This window comes from Panonychus citri, unplaced genomic scaffold (genome assembly GCF_014898815.1).
Source record: "Panonychus citri isolate SS breed McGregor unplaced genomic scaffold, ASM1489881v1 Contig00138, whole genome shotgun sequence".
In the NCBI taxonomy this organism is placed as follows: Eukaryota; Metazoa; Arthropoda; class Arachnida; order Trombidiformes; family Tetranychidae; genus Panonychus; species Panonychus citri.
This window is the reverse complement of record NW_026515543.1, coordinates 2176174-2201004: the sequence shown is the minus strand read 5'-3', so window position 1 is coordinate 2201004 and position 24831 is coordinate 2176174. Positions and strand designations below refer to the sequence as shown.

The 24831-nt window shown below is 36.3% G+C and overlaps 4 protein-coding genes across 4 annotated transcripts; 2 read left to right on the top strand and 2 right to left on the bottom strand.

Annotated features, from left to right (window-relative positions):
- The first annotated feature begins 45 nt into the window (after positions 1-45).
- LOC128393108 (transmembrane 6 superfamily member 1-like) lies at positions 46-2328 on the top strand. The gene is made up of 3 exons (XM_053353238.1): positions 46-632; positions 750-951; positions 1462-2328. Exons 1-3 carry the CDS (start codon positions 425-427, stop codon positions 2222-2224), a joined length of 1173 nt encoding a protein of 390 aa, XP_053209213.1. The 5' UTR covers positions 46-424; the 3' UTR covers positions 2225-2328.
- A 78-nt stretch (positions 2329-2406) lies between these two features.
- On the bottom strand, positions 2407-4026 carry LOC128393109 (ubiquitin-like modifier-activating enzyme 5). Its single transcript, XM_053353239.1, has 4 exons — positions 3866-4026; positions 3699-3744; positions 3115-3588; positions 2407-3041 (listed from the first exon to the last, which is right to left on the bottom strand). The coding sequence occupies exons 1-4, from the start codon at positions 3931-3933 to the stop codon at positions 2529-2531; spliced, it is 1101 nt and encodes a 366-aa protein (XP_053209214.1). The 5' UTR covers positions 3934-4026; the 3' UTR covers positions 2407-2528.
- A 6-nt stretch (positions 4027-4032) lies between these two features.
- Positions 4033-4964, bottom strand: LOC128393114 (uncharacterized). Its single transcript, XM_053353243.1, has 3 exons — positions 4753-4964; positions 4476-4664; positions 4033-4397 (listed from the first exon to the last, which is right to left on the bottom strand). The coding sequence occupies exons 1-3, from the start codon at positions 4824-4826 to the stop codon at positions 4256-4258; spliced, it is 405 nt and encodes a 134-aa protein (XP_053209218.1). The 5' UTR covers positions 4827-4964; the 3' UTR covers positions 4033-4255.
- A 1109-nt stretch (positions 4965-6073) lies between these two features.
- Positions 6074-24348, top strand: LOC128393099 (bridge-like lipid transfer protein family member 1). The gene is given in 16 exon segments (XM_053353227.1): positions 6074-6403; positions 6621-10063; positions 10066-10537; positions 10539-10627; positions 10719-19140; positions 19341-19760; positions 19885-21262; positions 21264-21399; positions 21402-21774; positions 21776-22590; positions 22593-22649; positions 22652-22925; positions 22927-23021; positions 23024-23110; positions 23113-23524; positions 23597-24348. Coding segments are annotated over 16 exon segments (16749 nt in total). The 5' UTR covers positions 6074-6329; the 3' UTR covers positions 23799-24348.
- The last annotated feature ends 483 nt before the right edge of the window (positions 24349-24831 follow it).

Below are 24831 nucleotides of genomic sequence, written 5' to 3'. Positions count from 1 at the left end.
TTTTTCTCTTTCTTTTTGTTCTTTTCTCTTTTCTTTCTCTCTCTTCCTCTCCTTCTGTTGAACAACAACAAACATCATGTGAAGACATTTTCTTTTTTTTTTTACTTCGTGTCGTTCATTTAAATCCATGGAATTAGAGATTAACATGGATTAAAAGAATTTCCTTCTTAGTTCCACTATGTGAGTTGACCGGTTGAACGAATTAACTGGTTACCTAATGTGATTAATTTCTGTTAATTATTCTTCTTGTTTTCAATTCAATTCTTTTTTATTTTGTTCTCTTTTTGATTTTCCATTTACAATTTTTACTTTTGTTTATTTTTCTTTGCCTTCTTCTTGGTGTTTGGGTGTGAATTTTAATTGTGATTCCAACATCATCTGAATTGATTTGTTCTAAATTCCATCCGGTATCTTTAAACTGATCATGTCTTTTTCTGTTGCCACCAAAGTTTTCATCACATCAACTTATTCCATTCCTTTAATCTATGTGATCAACCGTTTGATTGATAAAAGCGGGATAACTCCTTTTTTTATCTCTTTACTGACCATCCTAATTGGTGGATTAGTTTTAATCACCATAATCAAGTCTACTCGTAATGGTGTCCCAAGAAACAATCGTTACCCTTTTTACAGTAAGTTGAAACCAATAACATTGTCAAAACGGTAGTTAATTTGTTCCTATAATTTTTATATAAAAAAATTCTTTCCTCATTTTTAATTGTTGTTTTCCTTTTTCATTTATCTTCTAGTTTTTGGAACAATTTGTTTCATTAGTGTTTCCTGTCTAATTATAGCACTGGAATTGGAAAGTTTAATCTCAGGTTTCACCAATTCTTTTCTTAAACATGGAGAACCCCATTTAAGATCTTCATTTGGAGCCATGATCTGCCATTGGAATGGAATTGTTAATCATGCATTAGCCTTGATGATTGTTGCTGCTATTACATGGAGGTAATTAACTATAAAAATGGTTTCAACGAGTCAACAATTAAAAATAATCACCAGAACAATATATTATATCCAATGACAAGGTCACCTAATTTCTTTTCTTCTTTTCATTCCGTTTGTTGTGCCTTTGATTTTATCAACTCAAGAGTTTTTTATTCTTCAACTAATCAGCTTAATTGATTAATTAACTCTCTCTCTCTCTAGAGTCTTTGTCATTAAGCAAATGTTAATCAATAGGTAGCTAATACAATTAATTAGCAATTAATTGTGTTATTTTGATAATGGTGATTTCCAAAAGATAATATTTTCCTTGATGTAGATTATTTTTAATACATGTATTACTAAATCAATATGATGATTTATTTAAGCTATTAGATTGTTACCTTGATTACTACTCAATGTGAGTAAACAGATAAATTCTGGTTAGGTTTTTAAATGGTTTGTGTTTGTTTTTTTCGTATCTCTTTGATTGTTTATAATTAACAAAACTTTCTCTTTATTTTTTTCCAATAGCAATGATTACACCGATACTTTATGCTTTTGGCTTGGTTCTTGGTTGAATAATAGCCTCGTTTTATTGATCGGTATTATGGTCGGTAAAACTGGCCTTAATGGAGGTTTTCTCATGTATTTACCATTTATATTTGTTCCCTGTCACATGGCCTATTGTGTTTTAATCAAGAAACAAAGGAAAACCACCAAATCCACAATTAACCAACAAAATCAATCAGATGAAATTGATTTCATATGGAAACGGCCTTTTGACCTAATACTTTGTTTTATATTTTTACTATCGACTTTGATGACTCTTCTTCGTGGCCTTGCTGTTCTGGACAGTCCATTTTGGTTGTGTACCAGTTATACAAAATCCGTTGAACCTTACCTGTTATCCTCAACTCCAGCACCTTTTGCTAAAATTCAAATGATTATCTATTTATTTTACTATTTACCCTTTTATTTGTATGCAATTAACCGGTTAATTGTTAATCGTTGTACTAATAATCAAACAATGTCCAAACTAAGTGCATTCCTGGCTGGAGCTGTTATTGCTGCCCAATTTACTCATATTGGTTCATCTTTCCATTCAAGAACACCCTATATACTTAGGGTGCCCTCTGATTTTATGTCACAACTTTTATTCTGGTCAATTAACTTAATCTTAACCATTGGTCCTATTTTACTCGCAATTAGATGCAAACAAGATGAATCAACAGAAACATATGAAGACGATGAAGATAAGGTAACAAGTTTTGATCAAAAGAAATCAACTGATTAAAAACAATTACAATTGTTTCCAATCAAGATTTTTTTTCAATGTAAATGTTTTTATTTTATATTTTCCAAAAAGAAATAAATTTATATAAATTGCAAGACAAACAATTTAAATTTGTTTCGACCTCGAAACGATTGATTAATACTGAGAAATTAATCAGATGATGAACAAAGTTGAGTTTTAAATTTTAGAAACAAAAATAATTGATAATAATCATCTTATTGGTAAACGTATTGGCAGAAATGATAGAATATAAATTGGAATCCAATTGATTTAAAGAGAGAGTAAAAAAAATTTCGAATAATTTTCAAAGAGATTTCATTTGATTCATTAATTCTTCCAACGATTGTTCAGTATCTTGAACAGTATCTTTCGAATCAACTTGAACGGATGGTTCATCCTTCGTATATTGTAATTTAACCCCCGGGGCAACTTCGACTTCATCGGCCTCGGGAACATATTCATCGACTAAACAAATTCCCCAATCATTTTCTTCATGAACAATTTCCGGTTCTTCTATTGGTATTTCGACTTTAGGTTTAGTTGATTCGTTAAGTTGATATTCCTTTTGACGAGTGACACAATTTGGATCATCACAATTTGGATTTGGCTTCATTGACATGGTCGGGAAAAAATCGAGCATCGCATTGTAGCCCAGGTAATCGGTCACCGAACCAAAATTGAGAAGATATTTGAGAACATTTTGAATGAGAAAACCGGCCACAATTCCCATGGTCGTCGGTAGAGATGCGGCACAAACACCTTCTTTTTTCAGTGTTTTCTCATCGATTCCGGAAGCGACTACCAAGGGAGGCGCACACTAGATTAATAGGAGAGAGAGAGAGAGAGGATAATTTATCGGTTATCATTTAGAAGGCTGCAAATTTACTTACGGCAAAACAAGCGGTTCTTCCGGGTTCGATCAGCTGAATGTGGCCTGAAACAGCGTTCTCACTGACGCCCGATTCAAACCAAATTTGATTCACTTCATTACAAGCAGTGTTAATCGCCATTCTTGCTTCAAAATTGTCGACACAACTAAGGACCAGGTCAACTTTTTTATCACCTAATCCTCCTTTGGCTATTCTGTCAAGAAAGTGATTAAAATTATCCACCTTGGTTATATCCATATTGTGGCTTTCAAATACAACATCCGGATTGATGAACGATAAAGTTTTTGAAGCAGCTTCAACCTTTGACATTCCTGCTTGATTTGGTTGGAAAAATAAACGATTCATATTTGCCAATTCAACTTTATCGTAATCAAACATAATCAGTTTACCAATTCCACATCGAGTTAACATCTCAGCGGATACAGAACCAACACCACCAATACCAACAATTAAAACGGTAAAAGATCGTATTCTCTATGTAAACAATTAAATCAAACAATTTCATTGTCAAAAATTAAATGTTATTATTAATATTAATGTAATTGTAATTTACTCAGGTATTAACATATGATTAAGAAACTCACCTCATAATTTTCAACAATTCCCATTCTTTTTAGAGCCATCAGTCGACTAATAATGTAAAACAACGTCGAAACATAGAATAGTATTAATTAGAAAAAATATTTGAGAGAAAGAAATTAAATTGATTGTTGTGATTAAACAAAATTCAGTGAATGAACAATTGACTAACCTGTAAGGGTTCATATCGTTTACCTCGGCGGACATTGTTTCAATCTTGGCTCGAGAAGGTTCACCCATTGTGATAGAGAGACTTTAATTGAAATAATTGAAAGAACAATTAAAATAAAATTAATAGAAAATGATTAAAGTTTAATTAACTAAATGAATCCTGTTTCGTGGCAAAAGATCAACAAATGGAAACATTGACAATGTTTACAAATCAGATTCTATTGGCGGTTAATTTAAATAGAAGAAAAATTGAAAACTATTAACAAAAGAAAAGACAAAATTTACAACAATTAAGAATAGAATAGAATTAGTTAATTATGTAATGATGGAATGAAAATTTAATACAAATTATGTTCAGATTGAGAAAATTATTATAACTTTTTTGAATATATTACAATGGGAAAGAGTTTAATATGTTACATATAATATTAAAGTTGAACTTATGGTCACTTCTAGTGGTCAGTTTGCTTTTACCACCAACCCCATCCATGTCCCCAACCTCCATGTCCATGGCCCCAACCTCCGTTCCAGCCCTTGAAAGTGTTGAAATTGGGGAAAACATTGTGTCAAATTAGTTGATTGTTTGGTAAAAGTTTAATTGATTAACTTACATGTGACAAAGCGGCATGAGCGTGACCACCATGACCCCATCCTTGGTGTCCCCAACCACCGTGACCATGATGACCACCACCATGTCCCCATCCTGACCAACCATTCCAGCCCCAACCATGACTATCATGACCATGACCATGGCCGCCATGTTTATGGTGATGACCATGATGATGACCATGTTTATGTCCCTAAACAAAAACATGATAACAAATAAAAAAAAAAAGGTTGACAATTGTTCAAAATTGATTCAATTGATTGGTTAATCAAAAAACTTACATGATGATGTCCATGGTGATGACCATGATGATGATGAATCTTTTTACCTTCATGAGCATGATGATGATGAACATTTTTCTTGCAACAATGATGATGATGATGATGATGAAGTGACCACTACAATATAAAGTGTGACCAACGATAAAACAATTAATAGCCTCATGTTTGCTCAATTAGTTAATTGTTTGTGAAGCAAATGTTTAACGACAATTTCTATCTATTCAATTGATTAATCTGAACAATTGATCAGATGATTGGAAACTGATTCCGTTGATTCTGATTGTTTCAAACTTTTATACTCTCGATGAAATCAACTCTGATCATCTCACTTACAATTACAATCTAAATGGGAGGTTACATTACAAGACAATTAAGTTAAATCATCTCCACAAAATTAATAATTGTCAAAGTACAAATTATATACTGATTATGATAGAGAAACAATTTAAGATTTAGAGACGACAATGAAAACTAATTGTTAACTAAACTGAAGTTAAGTTGAAACAAAAAAAAAGTTTCGAAATTAATTTTTTGTCAATTAACAATCATCAGCTATTGATTAACTAGTAATTAAAGGTTGATCCGATTGTAATTAACTTGAATAACTGTCTGAACGTTGATCATCTTAATCAACATTTCGTTTAAGAGTAAAAAAAGTTATTAGAACTTTTTTTTTCTCGAATCGACTTGTGTCAAGTTTTCTTCCGTTTTCGCAATTTGGACCTTTTTTCCCTTCTCACCTTTGACATAGTACGACAATCAAGTTAATTTGATCAACTTTAAGACCTTTTTTTCTTGTATATTGTCACCCAATCAGTTAATCAACTTCAATTAATTGCTTATGAACGTTAAAATCCATCACAAACATTATCAAGAACAAGAAATTAAATTAAGTGTCAATCTTAATTAAACAGTTAAGGTCAAAATCTAATCAATTGTTATAAGAGTTTAACTTTTTTATTTTTACTTCAAAACAAAAAAAAATCTTCAAATCTCTTCCTTCCGGATAATTAAACAATTAAATATTAAGATAATTAAAGTTAATCAAAAGTTGACACACAGAGAGAAAAACAATTAATTCTCAAATTTTCGTGCCTATTTTTAAACACAAATCTCATTACCGATCAATTTACACAACAATTAATCAATAAAGTAACAATTTTCCATCGTATTATCCAATAATTAATTTAATTTCTATTCCTAATTGAGTTAATTAAGTTAATTCAGTTCTTTGAAAGACCCGCCATTCCATAGGAAAAAAGCGTCACCTGGTGAATGTGTTTACCTTTTCATCTTCTCGATGTTATTTTTGATTGAATTTTTTTTGCTTCTTGTTAATTGTTTCTAATTAGTCATTTTAATTACTATCATTGTGATAAATGTTTAATCATTTCTATTTTTTGGTTAATTTTCTTTCTAACCTGAATACCTTAATGTGTTTTTATTAAACTCTCAGTAAAGACTTTGAAAGAAAAGAGAGAGAAAAAGAGAGTAAGAGATTGGGAAAAAAACAGTGAATAAGACATTTGATTTTAGAGAAGGAAAAAATTGTGACAAATTAACAAATTTCCTATCTGATGACTAGTTCAGGAGTATTCCAATTTGGAAGTTTAGACAAAAGTAATGATGGTGAAGAGGAAAAAACCGATGTGTAAGTTTTAATTGTCTTAATTTTCCTGCTAATCAAAACTCTCAGATCAAACCGGTGGTTAATATTGTTGTTTACTATTTTCTCAATCGGTTTAATCTCATCATCTGTCAATTTTCAATTTTAATTGTTTTTTTTTGTTTCTCTTCCATGTTTTCATTTTACTTTTTGAATGATGGTTGTGCTAAATTGGATTTCCACGTGATAATTGTGTCTCTAGGTTTAAGGAGTTCAAAGGTTTATTACCCAACTTGACGATTGGTTATGATGAGGTTCCACTTGATGCTGATTTTGCATGGTTACTGTTTTTACTTCTTCTCTCGACAATTTGGTTAACTTATTCACTTTATTATAATTCGAGAGTTTTTGGTTACATTTTAACCAAATTCGTGAACAATTTTATTATCGCTCGATACCTTTATCCAGATACCAAAAGATGCGAGCAACCTTATTTCCGGGTATCTTCATTTTCACTTACATTCATATCAGGCAAGATAATGTTCCGTGATCTTGTTTGGATAACAACAGATTATTCATTGAGAATTCAAGATGGTTGGATTATCCTTCGTTGGTGGATTCCATTTGAACCAAGAGATATACGGAAAAGTGATTTCAGTCATTCTGATGCAAGATTATCAATGTTATTCAATGGATTTGAATTACATATTTATAATAGATCTCAAATGTATACATATTTGGAACGTTTATTTGGTATTAATCCACCAAAATTTCATCCAGATTATGATGATATTAGTGGTGGTGGCGGTGGAATAGGTGGAATTGGTAATAGTAAATCACCTCCCGAACCAGGAGGTAATCAATCATCATCATCAACAACAACGACAACTGCACAACAACAACAACAACCATTAAAGGCAACAGATAATGATAAATTAATTAGTTTCTATTTGTGGAGAAATTTTTTCCCATTAACAAAGATTGAAATACTCACCGGTCGTTTTGTATTTGGTAATCATCTTATTCCAAGTACCCTGTTGATCACATTTGAAGAAGGTCATATTACTTATACCTCTCGTCCTGCCGTTTCACCTCACGATCTCTTCACTCACATAGCTAAAGCCAAAGCGGAAAGTTATAAAATTATTTTAGCTCCTAGTCCAAAATATATCGGTATCGTTGAAGAACCACCTCGATTTATGGGTGAGGGTTTTGTGGTTTTCCAGACAAACGCCATTGATTTATATTATTATCAAGATGAACCCGGTTTGGCAGCTAGTGATCCAGAGCCAATTGAACTGTCCTCTGGTGATGTAATCCACGATTTCACTGCACCCGCTTGGGGATTGGACATTAAATGTGGAAAGGGGACTCATTTTGGTTATGGACCTTGGGCTGATCGTAATCGTGATCATCTTTATAACTTTTTCTATCCTCCCGATTATCAGCCAATCATCCCAACAGCTAAACCTAAGCCTGGAGAGATGAGGACAGCGGAAAACTTTTACATTCGGCTAAGTACTCTTGCCGATGCAGCTATTGACATACTTTTTATTACGAAAGAGAAAGAGACAAAAGCTCTTCATGTTAACGCTGGACCAGGATCTTATCTGGAAATATCAATACCATGGATTTGTAAAGAGGAAGGTTATCAATCTCACATTTGGGGACAAATTCTACACCTTGATGCAACCACAAACCTAAACTTTAGGTCACTTGCCGAAAGTGAAACCCTTGAATTTGATTTTAAAATACTTTATCCCCGAATTTGGAATCACCATCAAACTTGGATATGTTCACTTACTGGTTGTAAAGCGACAGTTGACCTAATCTTTGCCCATAAAATTTTCTTCTGTGATTTAATTGACGATTGGGCAAGTAAAGATTTACCCGATATTCTTACATTTATTCCATATACATGGAAATTTTCCGTTAAACTGATTGATTTTGAATTAATTACCTTGGCCAATGAATATAATTGGATTGACTGTTCATCCAAATTGAACAGTGAGAATGCTCAACTTGCCATTGTTGGCGATATTTACGATATGTCATTTGATTTACCATTTGATGAATTTCTTCCACCCACCGTTTCAATTAAAATTTGGATTCAAGGTGAAAGTTTAAACGCTGCCCTTTACCTTCCCGAGTGTAACCCTCACCGAGAGACACTTCATATGTTAGATAAATATGCCAAACTTTGTCCACCTCTTTTTAACTCTTCAAACCAGGAGCCCTATTTTACTGCAATTAAAACTTCTGACCTTTTCTCTTGTGATAAAAAATGGTCCCGATCAGTGAGTCGTGCCAATGGTTGGATAGATTGTTGGTCCGTACGGATTGTTGCTCTTTCCATAACCTACACATATCATCCAGTTCCACCGAAAATACCCACACCCAAACCCTCCGAAATAACTACACCCGAACGTGAGGAACTTCTCCTTGAACCAATTCGCCCAGAAAGTAATTTCTCTTCCACTAAATTTACTAAAACAATTCCACCCGATTTTAATCCTGGTTCAATGGATCCCGATCTTGTTGAACTTGAACTCGAAGTTGGCCCATCCAAAATTTGTCTCTATGGTACATTATTCCGAATGCTATGGAATATTAAAGAAAATTATATCGGAGAGTATCAAACTTTTACCGATTTTAATTCCAATCCAAGTGTCACTGAACCATATGAATTGAATAAAACCCCTTGTAAACCATCATCAATCTATGGTGAGGCCAATAAGCCATTTGATGCTCGTCTTTACCGACCTTTAGCCGTTAATGTTTCCGTTACTTTGCATAATATTCAAGGACACATAATGAAAAGCTGTGATGAAAATGATTCCAAATCAAATACACCTCCATGTCCTTACCTTTACCTGGAGAGACTTTCCTTTGAAATGGATAAACAATACTCTGAAACAAAGATGCAATTATTATTATCACCATTGATTCTTGATGCACCCGAATATACAACTGCTTTAGGTAATCGAACTCTTTCCAATACTGGTCATTTAATTCTTGATTCGTTACAATTTCGTGGACATGCAATGTTTTCCGGCCTTGAAAGGCCACTTGACTCTGAAACTCTTGAATATGCTTGGCTAATTGAGGCTCATCTTGGTGAGATATCGGGTCGTCTTAGTTTACCTCAATTTCAGCAGATATTTATTGGCTTGGAAACTTTATTACTCCAAGTGGTACAAGAAGATTGCTCCCTTCAACCTCCTACACCTTACCAAAAGTGTCTCCATGATATGGTACAATCACTTTGTCCCAAAACACAAACTTCGGGAGATAATAAAATGTGCCCTTACTCGGAAGATTTAAAATATCGTATGGTACGAATTGATTTAGATTCAATTGCACTTTATTTTACCGATGTTAATACAGTTTTAGCTCTAGAATTGGATCAGATTAAATTTTGTACCTGTAACCTTCATAGTTGCCATACATCGAGTGGGATGACTGCTCTTTTCAAAGAGATTACTCTTCATCATTACATCTCGATGAGTAGTTCATTAAGTAATTTTAAAAGTTCTAAACTTTATCTTGCACCGACAACCAATCAATCGTCCCAACAATTACATTCTAATGATCCAAGTGATGCAACTTTTTACGAAGTTTGTAAAATTAACTTTGGTCCCATTTTCGTTGATTCAGCTGAACTTCTTTCGGTGGTTGATAATTTTACCGTTAATCAGGATACATTTTACGAACTCACGATGAGGCAACTAAACGTTTATGGTTTTTATGGACTAAAAGTAAAACATCAACAGTTAAATCATCAACAAGTGAAACAAATTTCAATAATAAGAATGGTAAATGCGGTTGTGTTGGTGGTTGCGTATTCTTTGGTAACAATTCTCGAGGACATGATTTCTTTTCTCTCAATAAACATGATCCCACTCTCCACTCGGAGGGGAATATCCTTTGGGGTGAAAGTTTATTACGTCCTGGTGAACCTGTGGTGGGTTTTCAGATAAATACAGTTTTCACACTGGAAGAGGAGAACGAGGATACTTGTGAATTAGCTCCACTTTTTGATCGAACCAATTATTGTGTAACAAGTCCACTTTCACCTTCAGTTCGAAGTAATTCCGTTATAACGGGAAATGATTCATCTCTTCAGAACATATCATCATTTTTGTCCACAAGTCAAACAATTAAATCGGGTAGGATGGAATCTTTCTCGACAACTTTCAAGTCCATGTAGATCTAGTCCATTTCCTTATCGAGGTAATTTGACCACATCACTTTCTGTTTCATCAGCTGGTAAGTTGACAATTTATTTTGTTGAGTTTCGAAAATTGTTATTTCTCAATCAATAACCTGATCTTATTATAAATCTTTTTCTTTGATACAGTTAATGACGAAAGACAAAAATTATCGTTACCTGATCGTCCAAGGAATCGTTCATTAAGTGAAACGGACGATATCGAAGTGTCCAAAGATTTGTTCAAACAAAATGGTGACTCAACAACTTTAATTGGTGGTGGAATTGATGGTAAAAAGATTGTCGATTTTACATCGATACATTCACGAGAAAATTCATCTAAAAGTGGAACTTCAAAAGCAACGGAAACTTATTTTACTCTAACCGATCCTTACTTTTCGGCAAGTGATTCCTTCTCATCCTCATCAAAAGATTCTAAATCAACAACAGCTGATCACACTTTAGTAACGGCACCAACTCATCAACCAGTAGATAATGTTAAAAGTGATGATACCCTTGTGTCCATCATGTCAATCCCTGGATCAGGGCCAACATGTTCCGGTGGTGTAACATTCCGTGAACAATCAATGAGTCAAAATGCTCTGAATAAATCACGAACTAGTTTAAAATCAACTTACAGTGCACCTCCTGATGCTGGGCCAACGGCAACAATTAACATTACAACCGTTAATCAGGGTGATGGTGAGGGTATCCTCGATGATGGAGATTCTGAAAGTGATAATCATTCCATATCATCTTCATCTTTCATCTCAGCTGTTTCCTCTCAAGAGGAAATTGGTATCAATGCATTAGTCGATCTTCGTAATCAAATGGAAAAGTCCATCATTGAATCTCCATTATTAATGTCTTCCTATACTAATCATTTAACTCGATTCAAGTGTTCAAATCATAAACATTCAAATTCATCTTACGATATTTTAACCCTTCGAGGGCGGAAAAAAGTTATCCCTCGATTTGTTCGTGCCACTTCAAATGGACTTTCATGTATTCGATTAACGGAAAAATCTTACTCTGGTGAAGGTGGTGCTTCCAGGTACAAGAAAACAGTCCCTGGAACTAGTGGCCTTGGAAGCGATGAGAGCGATAAACAAGTCGACTCGGAAGGATCGGCTCGAAATAATCGTTTTCTTTTCACTCCTGGTTCAGTTTACGAAAAAATTGATTCTCATGTTTCAAATGCCAAAAAGAGGAGAAATGGTTTCACCGGTGAAGGCAGTGGTGATGATGAAGATGATGAGCTGGAAAATCTTGCATTTAAAAAGCGAATGGAAAAACAGTTTAGTAAAACGGTTGAATATCGAAGTGAAAAATTGACCATTTTGGTTCGTATGAGCGGGGAAGCCTCGATCCGTATATCACCTTTAAGTCTTGATGGTTTGAAAACTTTCGTCGATGGTATCACAGATTCACTGGCTCAAGTTCATCCATTGACGGTTTTAAATCATTTGAATGTTAAATGTTTCACTTCGGTGTCGAGAAAAAATCAACTAAAGAAAGAGAAAACTCTTGAATATGGACAATTGAAACACAAAGCGTGGAAAAGTACCTTGGATCGTGAAAATAACAATCTAAACTCGTCGATTCAACAAGCAACTACAAGTGGACCAACTAGTGGACGAACGCGGTTTGGTGATGCTTTTCAAGATGTTAAATCACAATTCAAAACTGCACCCGTTGAATCAACGGTCACCGCTAATCAATATGAGGAAAATAAACGATCCAAGTTTCAAGTTTTCGTTCAAATTTCTAAGATAAATATTATCGTTCTTCAGGCTTCCCTTGTTGAAGAGTTTATAACTTTCTCAGCACTTGATGATATTCGGGATCTAACATGTGTCTCAATGTTTTCCGTTTCCATGTCAAAGACCAATTTTGACTTTTACTCTTCCCGTCAAGAGCGTCGTTCACTTCATACCATCATAAGTAATAACATTCGAACTCAACCAACATCAGCTTTTGCCCAGTTCGCTCAAAGTGATATCGTTTCTCGTTTACTTTTCCGTAAGCCCAAAAAAGAGCAGGCAGAAGTCGAACCAGTAACAATTGAGACCCACGAACTTTTGGAAGAGGAAACTGTCGGATCAAGTGGAATTGGTAGTTTACACGTTCAATTGACGCGATTGAAAAATAGTTCATCCATTTTGAAAGAAGCCATTTTAACGGTTATTCCTCAAAATCAAAGTCGAGTAAATTTCTATTATGACAAAATACCCGATCTTGGTCAACAACAATCATCAGGATCTAAAAATTTACCATCATCATCATCAGGAACAACAGGCCACACAGGTCAGCGTCGACGATCAAGTGGAACAACATCAGGTCGAGTTTTCCTTAGGCGCCAAGATGGTCAAGAAGATTTCATCAAAGTGACCGAAGTGAGTGGTGATAGTACCAACATCTCAATCGATCCCAAAGTAAGTGGCGATGGCTCAAGTGGAGGTGAAAGTGATAATCCGCTTTATTCGGGTTTCATCATGTTCGAAGGAGGACTCGAAAATATTGACCTAAAGGCCGTGAAAAAACGAGAAATGTTAGACCAAAGTGCTAATACCAACCAAGATAAAACAAAAGACACAAGTGCAAATAATACAAACGTTAACGCAAACAACGAGTCTCAAGCTCATCATTCAAGTGAAAACGGTGAAAATGTCAAGGAAGATTTTAACAACCCGACAAGTGCTACTGCCACGGGTGCAAGTGGGTCGGAAAATAAGAAGGAAAGAAAGTCGTTGAAAAAAGAGCGTGACAAAGGAGCTTCATCGTTTATCGGTGAAATTGGAGTTATTTGGCTTAATTTTGCTGCACCATTGAAAACACCCAACACTCGGAAAATTGATTACACACGATTAGATTGGCACTTACTGTCCACGGCGACACCTTCCATCAATGCCTGGCTAAGTGTTGGTGATCGGTTTGTTGTAGCGATGAAAAAAATGAATTCCCTGTACGAACAACGTGTCTCCTCCATGATAACATATCTCATGATTTCAGGGTTGGAAGTTGAAGGAATTCACATTCCACCTCAAAGTAAATGTTACATTCGCAAATATACACCCTACTCGAAATCGCTACAAGAAGATCCATCGTGTCAATTGATGAATGTTCTCCGTCGTTACCTTAATCGACATGCATCACTACTCGAAGTAGAAGATAATCTAAAATCTGAACTGTTACCTCCTCTCCATGTTCTCAAACGAGGAGTTATCGCTGCTTCTCGTCAATGGAAAAACGCTCTTTACATGCCACTTTTAGTCGAACAGAATATCCGTCTCACTCGTGGTGAACGTGATGCATCAAGTATTTATCAATCTTCGATACCATTGAGGTTACTTTTTGGTACCTCTGTTGTACCACAGAAACCCGTTCAAGATATTGCTTGTTCGATGAATCCTGACCCAACTACAAGTGAGGAACGAATTAACTCTGAAACGATCGATGAACAAACGAAACTTTTATTCTCATCTCCTCCAAAAGCGTCAGAAAAAGAGGCTCAAGAATCGCAAGCAATTGAAATGAAAGATATTACAAGTAATACAGTTCGCATGGGTGAGGAATCACCACGTGAACAGCGTGGACTCACTTCGAGACGAGGTCGAACTTCCAGCCAACCAGAGATTATTATAACAAACGGAGTTCGCAATGGACCAAATGAAGAGAATGGTGGTCATCCACCTCGCAGGAAAATGTCAACTTTACCGAACATTTTTTCACGATCATCTCGTGGCTCTGTTGCTTTTCCACTTCTAACTTATCCTCTCGAATCACTTGGTTCGGGAGTGAACAAAGCGTACGGATTCTTGTTCAGTCCAAATAGTCACCAAAGTTCATGTGTCAAGGGAAATAAGCGGCAAGAAAGTCAGTGTAGCCTTAAATCGACGTCTTCGTCATCGAGTGCCGTTGATGCAGCCATGATGGGTGAATCGTTGTTCAACACTAAAAGTGGTGACAATTCAGATTATCATGAGGAAAATTTGTACCTTTGGATGTCACGGCAACAAGATTACATGGAAGCTAAACATTTGTACCAAACATCGGGTGCTAATAACAACACGAATCATCAAACTCATCGTCGAACTTCATCTTTGAATCCTCGACACGTTGAATTGGATCCAACTCGATATGCGACACTTGGTTCGGCTTATAGCTATGAAGAAGAAAGTGCCGCAGCTGCCGTCGGTCGAAGTACAACTGATCCAGTGGTCGAGGTACCACCAGGTTTTGTTTTCGTTCCCACCGGTGTTCAACTTAACAATGTTCGTATTATATTTCAACCTCTTTTCTCTTCCCTTGGGGTGGAAAATTTCACCGAAGAGGGAGAAGCTGCAATATCTTTCGATCAATTAGGGCCAAAGATCACTTTATCTGCTTCGATAAAAATGTTCAAAGTTAATATCGTTGAAAGTGAAGTAGCCGATCCCAATAGGTCAAGATCATCGCCAATATCATTCAACTCGTCAACCGCTGATCGTTTGCCAAACATGAAATCAACATCACATCTAAGACCTGATTTCCTCTTTTCATCGACATCGACCCAACAACAACCCTCTCAATCTCAGTCTCATCTTCAAGGATCGGCACTGAAATTGGAAACATCGGCATTTATTTGCGATGGACTTGTCGTCGGTCTTGACTTACGAAAAGTAAAAGATCCAATGTCCACAACAGGTGAACCCAGTGTTACTATTGATCCATCAACGGTACCGCTCCATTCATCTGGTACTGTTCCTCATACAATAGGTACAAATATTGAAGAGAAATCAACTGAACGTGATGAAAATGTACCAATTGTAATTGTTGGACCTGATGGTGGAATTAATGAGATAACAACAACAATTAACTTTAGTGTTGATGTCCATCAAATTATTCAACGTGTTAATTTACCTCTATTGCGACTATTACATCAGGTCGCTTCGATGTGTGAAAGTATCAAGGAAACTCGTGAAGAATTGAAAGCAAACCGTATTGAAGGAACCTCTTCCCCGGGGGTTAAGGTCAGTGATTTTATCACTGCAACCAGTGCGGGTGTTTCTGGTAGTGGTGTTGGTGTAACGAGTGTTGGTTTATCAGGTGATGATGGTGTTGAAATTGAGGAAATAATTGTCGGTGATACAAGTCGATCACCATCACTGGCAAGTTTACGACCTCTAACCTCCCGTTCAAATAAACAACGAATCAATAAAAGTCCAGAGGGTAGTATCAACTTGGGAATAGTTAAAGAAACGATAATTGAAATGCCAACAAACGATGATGATTCCGTTGAAATCGCAATGGTTGGTTCAGTTGTTGATGGATTACCTTCACCCGTTAACGGTACTAATGAGCCGATAACAACTCAGCTTAAATGCTGGCGAACAATGTATTACCTATTAGACCTTTATGAGACGACACCAGAGACCAAAACAATAATCGAACGAGCGGAAAGACCACCGACAACTATGCAACAAATAGAGACAAAAATAACGATTGAAGATGATGATGCCAATCGTAATCGTGGTAAAGGTGGTTATGAACCTTTGAAAGATAATTTCAGTGATGCCGATGATTTAAGTACACCGACAACTGGAGGACGTAAAGTTAGTCTTGTTGAAGGAATTGGCACTGGAACGGGAGCTCAGCGAAAGTCGATGATCAATATTGTCTCAAGCGATAAATTAAAGACTTATACTCAGGCATTAATCCATCGGGAACTTACACCGTTAATTGTTTTCGGTGTGGTGACTATTCAAAAGGTAAATCTAATGGCCATGTTGGGTGGACTTAAACTGGACGGTGAATTGTCATCATTCCAGGTCAGTTTAACACATAAAATGAAATCTCGTGGAGCAGCGGCTCAATTTAAGAAATGGGAGGAAAGCTCTTTAACTGGACAATTGGGTCAGTCAACATTTTCACTCTTTGAAGAGGTTCCACCCAATCAACAAATGGTCGTGAAAATGACCATCGGTAAATCTCAGACTCTCATTTCATCGCAAAATCGTAAAGGTAAAGATTCCAATTCAGCGCTATTAACCATCGGTCCAATTATGATCGATATACCTCAACATCCAGTCGCTTTACACGGAATGATGACTCGATCATCTCGTCAATTGTCAACAACTTTACAAGAGTTACGATCATCTCGACAACCATCTCGATCATCACGTCAACAAAATGACTCGGAAAATTTAACAGCATCAATGACCGGTGCTAATTTAGGGCCTTCTTTCAGTTCAAATTTAGTAACATCACCAACCCGAGATTCAGTTACTCGAGAGGTAAAGGAAAATGTTCCCGTTTACATTACAGTCGAACCTGTTGGTCAATCGAAACCGGAACTACCCAAACTTATCAAGCCAATTGTTTTCCAATTTAGTATCGTTTTCGATTCATTATCAATCGGAGCTTCTTTACTTCCCTCTCTTCGAGCACAATACAAGATTGGCCAAATAACATCGAGTGGAATCATGGGAACTAAAGCGAAATTTGTGGTCGACGTTCGTGAACATACCCTTTCGTTCAACACCAATCTACCCACAGCTGATTCTAATCTTCCCTCGTCCGCCAACGTCTCAATGCCTCCTATTCATGTTTCAGCTGAATATATGGATGATCCTCCTCCAAATCGAGGTAAAGTTCCAGGTCCAAATAGATCAGAAAGTTTTGCTGACGGAATTGTACTTCGAAAAGGAAGTTATCTCAACGCGATCGCTGATATTGGTTCATTTGAACATAGTTTAACCACCGATCTTCTTAATCATTTACTGTTGGTACAAAAAGTTTTCATGAAAGAGGTAAATGAAGTTGTCCAAAAGATGTCAGGTTACGAGAGTAAAATATTGGAACCTGAATTGGGTGAAATGGATAAATCGATGAACGATTCTCTTCATTCTGGACTTTTAACATCAACCGGCTCATCGAAAGGACGATATCTACTTTTCTCACTTCATCTTCGACTCAAAGGTATCCAAATAACGGCAACAACTCCGACCAATTCAGCGGTTCGCCTTGAAACCGGTGTCATGGAATTACAATTATCGAATCGAGTACAAAACATGTCATCAACTTTTCGTGGTTCTCATGAGGTGAATCTTAAAATGTTCATTAAACTTCAAGTTGACTTGAATGTTGCTCTTGGGCAATTGATAAGAAATGCTTTATTTGAAGAAGCTGATCCAGAATTTCAACAATTAGCTTATTTTAAAACTCGAATTGTCCTTCGAAATGCTTTACAAGATGAACTTGTCTCTTCTTCGATGACCTCAGCTGAAGGTAAAGAGGCTCTTCTCATTACTCTTCATCGACCTTTACTCTACATTCAACCCTTGGCTCTTGACAAAGCAGTATTGGTTTGGTTAAATTATAAAAACGCTTACGAGTATTGGAACGAGCAACGAGCCAATTTAAATAAAGAAGTACTTATAACAACCCAACAAGTACTGGATAAATTACCTCAATTACCTCAAATTAGTCCACAAAATTTGGGAACATTGTTCCTTCAACTGACAATCGACGATCTTGGCATTTGTTTACCAATTTCGTATTCCAACACTTTCCAAACATCAGGATTGATAAACTCGAAACCTTATGATGCTGAACTTAAATCGGCTCTTGTGATTACGCTTGAATCGACCCGAATCTCTGCCTGTTCTTGCGGTTCTCTTGTATCAAAGGCTCGATTTACTGGACTTTGTTTCCGGTTTGCTGATGATTTCGAGACTTCCTTAGATGATTGGAAACCCGATCATTCTGATCCATCGGTTATGAATCTATGTGTTGTCTCTGAAGGAACTTACGAAATGTGTTCAAAAACGATCACTCATATGGCTCCTAATCAGTCCGTTTTGTCCAGTAGTGATGCTAAATGGTTGCTCAATGTTTCCTGGAAGATGGAGGGTTTTGACATCCATGTTGACACCTCGATTGGAAAACAATTTTCTGCCCTCTTTAAAACACTTACAGCGATTGCTGGAGATGAAGATGAACTGGACACTATTGATTATTCATCGATTGATGATACAACTAATGAACCTTACGAGTTGAAAGGTGATGTTATCAGTGGTGTTGCTGGAGAATCAGAAACAACATCACCTCTTGTTAATGACCCCGAATTGGCCAATGTTAATCTACGTCGAACCTCAGTGTTCAAAGATCCTTCACTTGATACTCGAAAACGATCACGACTAATCGAGAAAGAGCTTAACGAACAAGCAAAAATAATCAATGACCTGAAAACTTTAGGCGCTAGTCAGTCCACCATTGAACAGGAAATCAAGAGACTTCATGAGCTGGAATCTGCAGTTTTCAATGACTTTAAACGTGATGTAATTAAAAAGTTGCGTCGACAATCAGTTAAACGATCATCATTCAGAGATAAAATCAACTTGCCAGATAATAAAATGACACCTTCGATAACGGAAACGTGTCTTAATTCAGACGGAGAACCAGGAATGACCACTTCTGAAAGCGATGGAACCAAATCAATTGAAAGACCAATAAATTTAATCAATAACGGCGATTTAGCACCAAGAAGTGTTTCTCTTGAATTAAACACCGTTGACCAATCGGCTGAAGAGTAAGTTAATTGTATAATATCAATAATTTTTCGCTATTTTTGCCTAGCTTTTAACAAGAGTGTTTAAAATTGCTGCTCACATTTGATCAGATTTTTTTTACCGTAATTCTAATAACTTAATTCGTTGTCACATTAACTATTAATATTTATCATCCTTTCGTCATCTCGCTCTCGATTTCTCTCTCTCTCTCTCTCTTTAGTCCGCTTTTCACTCGTTCATCACTCGACGATAAAGTTCATTTCGCATCACAATCTAATTCACCCAAAGCTCAATCGTTGGGCGCTACTCCAACACAAGATTCATCTAAATCAACCTCGCTTTCTGCTATATCTCGAAGCCATTCCAGTAGTCAAGAAACAAGCGCCAGTATTTCATCTGATCATTTAAACACTTATTCTGATTCACTTAATAATACCTTTTCAAACACCACCGCGACCACTACCACCAGTGGTTCAAGTAAGATTGATTTCACTGGATCATCAGTAACAACAACAACAACCTCATCAAATTTATCATCTCCTACTAATACTAATAATCATATTAACGCTTCATGCACCAATCAAAATGACATTAGTGACAAATCAACTGATCATTTATCACCGCTTTCACGTCTTAATGAGTATGTTTAATCATTTCTAATTTACTTACACGTTAAACATAATCAACTATCATTTGATTCTATTCTCATTCATTTGTGCTCTCTTTATTTAATTATCCTCTTTGCTTTCTCATCTCTTTCACAGAAAATTAAAACAATCAACTGGAATCAAGGAAGCTAATTTCACTTCCGAAATCCGGCCGATTCCAAATGCATCTAATTCCAATCAAACGAAACCCTCCAATTACCCGATTCAAGAGCCTTACATTGACTTTGAACTAGATATTAAAGTTTTCTTCAATAGTGGAAAATGTGTCTTCCATACTCGAGAAACAACAGCCAAAGATGAAGATTATTCACGAAAAAATGGCCTACCCAAAGAACGAAGTTTCATCGGAAACCCTGATGTACTTTCATCACCATTGGGACATATTCCTCGTTCATCGGCACTTCGATCATCATTAACAAATAACAAACCATTAAATACTGGTGGATTAAAGTCTAATCTTTCATCAAGCCGATTGCGTTATCCGAACTCGGCTGGTACCAATACTGGACAAATGGATTATTCAATATTTTTAATTCCAGGTTTAGATATTAAAGTTCATTACAATTCAAAGACAGTTTTTGGTACTACATCGGGTATAACAACATCTTCACAACAACAAACAGCATCATTTGGACCGAGTCATCTTAGAGTTGTCCCCGAATCTCGAGATACCGAAACAAACATGGCAACCACAAGTTCATTTCCTAATCCCGCTAAACGCGGTGGCTCTAAAAAGGCCTCTTGTTATGCCTGGATGACCTTGCACTCAATACCAGAGGAAACCATAATTTCACCTCATATACTTGACTTCATGGAGCAAGCACTTGAGCCCATTCCCATTCAACCGCCTTCATCCTCGGGTAAAACCTCATCCCCCGCATCTGATGGCCACCAATTAACTCCCGATGATTTTGCCAGACCTGATTTAATCACATCGGCACCAGCTCAATATGCTGTCTATGGGTCTTTTCCGGTTGATGTTATTGTTTACCTTCACATGCAACCCTCTGTCCTACGATTTAGTTGTCTTCCGGTTTCTCGAGTTGAATGTTTACTTCAACTTCCCTCAGTTGATCTTGTCTTTTCATCCAAACGACTTCAAGATGAACTTGACATTAATTTACCACAACAACCTTTAGGTAAAAATTTTCCCTACTCAACATCTTGTGGTCCTTCTCGAACAGGTAACGTTAAACATGGCCATAAAAGGTCAGCATCGGATTATCGTCACCCTCAACATCAAACGGAAACATCGATAGGTGGCCTAAGTATGACCGTTGTCTTGCTGATTTTCACTTTACATTTTCCACCCATACGGTGGACAAAGAAAGCACCAGGCTCATCAATTTCCGAGGCCACATCTTTCCCTAACCCGAAATCAAACTCTGATCGCAAAGATGCTCTTAGCTTACAAGTTGAATTTGTTAAGATCAACATTTCTCGAAGTCGCCGACTCGTTTTAAGCTTGAAACTTCCCACCATCAATTATCCGATCATCTCATTCATCACAAGACAAACTTAATCAAACAGTTATGATACGATTCTCAGCACTTTGCGACATTGGTTCAGCTTCGTTTAAATATGATATGCGCCGATTGACGGAAACTTTGGCCTTCCTAAAGCCTGGTATCGAAAGGCCATTTGGAAGCGTATGTTTTTGGGTGACCAAGGAATCTCTGGTCATTCAATTTTCTCCGATCAAGATTACAATTTATCTTCATCTTCATCTTCCTCACCATCAACATCAAGTTCATCAACGAGTATTAATGAACCAGGTTTACCAACTTCGTCCATCAAAACCTCAGGTCATTTTAATAAATCTCCAAATAGTCGAGGTAGAGATTCATTATGGTTAAATATTCAAGATACTGATGTTCATCGTTCTCAACATGCAAGTTCATCCCATCGCATTAAACACTCTCACTTGCACTCATCAGTCTCATCGGAAGGTACAAATCAACAACAACGACAGATCATGAATGCACCTTGAAAACTTTGATTCTTTTCGTGTTAACCTTTGTAAACTTAATGTTCACATGAACATGGCCAATGTTATGGGTAATACTAGTTGGTTGACTCGAGGTTTCCGTTCAGAGGGAAGAGTGTCGATCGACTCAAATGGTCATAAAAGTGTCAATGTTAGTCTGGGTTTGGATGGTTCCTCCTTGGATGCCAAGGGTGGTATTATCGGTGGTATTTTTGAAATTTCCCAAATTCAAACGAAAGTAAATATTAAGGAAAATTATGGCAAAGAACCAGATCATATGATCACATTGAAATTAGATGCACTTGAGAAGCGTCTTGATTATATGGGAACATCAATCTTAATGTTGCGAATGTCTGATCTTGATTTAACACTTCGAGATGAATGGAGGATCGATGCTGGTGCCAACAGTGGTTCTAATCACCCAACCAAACGACCTGCTTGTATTTTTATCCATTGTAATCTGGCCTGGGATCAATTACAATTGTTAATGTCCAAATCAACGACTCCTGATATTATGAAGATCATCGCTAAGCTTGAAGAGTTTTTCAGTCAACAATTTCACAATTCGAAAAGGGTTTTTTCCTCTTCCGGTGTTACCTCTTCCTCTTCAACTAATAGGAATTCATTCAAGAAGGATAAAAGTACCAGAGGATCGGGCATAGTTAAACCCTCTACACCAACATCAACATCCAGTGGTTCGGGTTTAGTTGATTCTGGTTCACCGAGTAATGAGATTTATCGTCATCATCGTCATTGGCAGAAAGTTTTGCGTCTTGTATCGGGTGCATCTCTATCCACCCTTTGTAATCCTCTGCCCACCAAGGAACTATTCTTGGTGGTACCTTTGAACTTATTGGGAATATTTCATTGGCCTGTTTTATGGAATCAATTTCCGTTCCAAGTCATGGGGACTTTTCTCCATGTTGAAACCATCAATTTCCTTTGCATCGGAAGCTCAAGATGTGGTCAACAATGAGACAGGTTCATCGGACACTCATATAATTCAAAATTTTACCTTCTCTCTTGGTCGCCGCGATCGTCGTCGAGATGTTGATGAGGCCACTTTTCGGTTGATTGTTTTCACTCAACATTCCAACATGGCCACTGTTTGTAAAATTTCACGAACCGTTATGTTCCCACCGCAATTTAAATCTCCATGAATGGTTTCAGTACACTTTCGCTGGCTCAGAATTAGATCAAATTAATCGGTTCCCAGTTATTGAATTTGAACGATCTGGTGATGGTTTTGTTCCGCGGCTTCAGCTGCATCAGAATTTCATTCTCGACGATTCTCCGTTAACCCGAAAAGTAATGAATGTCATCACTCTAAGGAGGTCATTTCGCTCTGCCCAGTTTCCAAATGGATCTGAAAACTGAACATCTTCAAGGTATCAGGCCACCATTGGCAATAGATCCAAAGCCAAAGGTTGATTGTACTTTTGTCACCGATTTTGATGACCACATTTTCGTCGCCGTTGATGCAGAGGCTTACTTTTTCCTCCACGAATTGATTACCAGCTATTTCAAAGAGAAACAGATTTATTTTACTCGAAGTTCAACTGGAGCACAATTAATCGATAAACCTGAACAATTGATGGACAATAAGTCCAATTTATCCTCCAACGACAATAAAGATACACCAATGTCATCTGAAGCCTCTGCTGGATCTTCATCAGCACAATCAATTATTTACGAACGAGATTTTCGTGACTTTCAATGTCAAACTTGGCATTTGGAGCCAACAGTTAGGTAAGTGATTTAATCAAACTTTTCGATTGTTACATAATATTTAAACTATTATATCTCTCGATTTACTCTTAGGCTAATTACATGGGCCGGTAAAAACCTCGAACCATATGGAGTTGATTATATCCTTCAAAGACTCGGTTTTGCCCAAGCTCGAACCACAATCCCGAAATGGATACAACGAGGAGCAATGGACCCACTTGATAAAGTCCTTTCGGCAATAATGTTCAGGGTCATCTCGGCATCTAAAAATGAATCATTGCCAAGCTCAAGATGATGACCAATCAATCCAATGACCAGATAACAACTATCCAAAAATAAAATCTTTTCACTCTCTTTCTCTCTCCTAGTCTCTTTTTCCTATTGATTTTTCATCAACGAAATTTTCATCCAACTTTTGATTACCTTTCGTTGGGCTTATTGGTTTTGCCGTTACTTTTTAAATGAAACTATCTCTCTACAAACTGATTGCCGTGAATATTATCTTTCAGTGTTCAGACAATTGACCGACGCATGGATAAACACCGAAACTGCTCACAAACACCGAGAAACAATCAGTTAATCATCTAACGAGAGAAAGAGATCTAAAACTATTTCATCCTTGTAAACTATTCTAATTATTTCGTATTTCAATTGCCCCTCTTTTAATCATGTTTATATGCCCATAAAGTTGTAAATAGACTGAGATGTAAAATGGAACAATTAATGTAAAAAAATCAATGGATTCAAACTCAAGAAAAAGTATAAAAAATGATTAATTGTAATAGAAAAATCGTTTTAATGTTAATGAAATGAAATTATTGAAATTAAACAAATCGAAAATTGAACCAACTAGTAGTATTAAATTTTCATTGTTCATTGGTTATGGTTCGTATTTAATTGTATCAATTTTGTAACACCTAATTATTTCCCATTTTTACTTTATTATAAAGAATCTTAACCTTTGATTATCAATTCAAATCGTTGCCTTCCAGACAAACAAGATTCGTATAGTAAGGTGTTTTTAGATATTAACTTAAGTAATTCAAATGAAATTTGATTGAAGTTGGGTGTGCAAGATTGTTACAACTCTTTTTAGTGTTTCGTAATTTTCATTTGTGGTACTAGATTTCACATCTGATCAATAACCTTGGAGATGTAATAAAAATTTTAATTCGTAATTCAAGATGCGACATTTGTCAATAACCTTGAATTTCTAAAGAAAACTTGCGTTTGTGGTACAGATTTGACATCTGACCGAAAACCTTGCAACTTAATGGGAATTTTCATTTGTGGTACTGGATTTCACATCTGATCAATAACCTTGAATT

What these genes read in the sequence shown, in the direction of transcription:
- LOC128393108 (XM_053353238.1), top strand. Translation starts at nt 425, where the DNA reads ATGTCTTTTTCTGTTGCCACCAAAGTTTTCATCACATCAACTTATTCC. An exon ending in CAATCGTTACCCTTTTTACA is followed by an intron (nt 633 to 749) that starts GTAAGTTGAAAC and finishes TTTATCTTCTAG; the next exon opens with TTTTTGGAACAATTTGTTTC. An exon ending in GTTGCTGCTATTACATGGAG is followed by an intron (nt 952 to 1,461) that starts GTAATTAACTAT and finishes TTTTTCCAATAG; the next exon opens with CAATGATTACACCGATACTT.
- LOC128393109 (XM_053353239.1), bottom strand. Translation starts at nt 3,933, where the DNA reads ATGGGTGAACCTTCTCGAGCCAAGATTGAAACAATGTCCGCCGAGGTA. An exon ending in AACGATATGAACCCTTACAG is followed by an intron (nt 3,745 to 3,865) that starts GTTAGTCAATTG and finishes TTACATTATTAG; the next exon opens with TCGACTGATGGCTCTAAAAA. An exon ending in GAATTGTTGAAAATTATGAG is followed by an intron (nt 3,589 to 3,698) that starts GTGAGTTTCTTA and finishes TTGTTTACATAG; the next exon opens with AGAATACGATCTTTTACCGT.
- LOC128393114 (XM_053353243.1), bottom strand. Translation starts at nt 4,826, where the DNA reads ATGTTCATCATCATCATGCTCATGAAGGTAAAAAGATTCATCATCATC. An exon ending in ATCACCATGGACATCATCAT is followed by an intron (nt 4,665 to 4,752) that starts GTAAGTTTTTTG and finishes GTTTTTGTTTAG; the next exon opens with GGACATAAACATGGTCATCA. An exon ending in CTCATGCCGCTTTGTCACAT is followed by an intron (nt 4,398 to 4,475) that starts GTAAGTTAATCA and finishes AACACTTTCAAG; the next exon opens with GGCTGGAACGGAGGTTGGGG.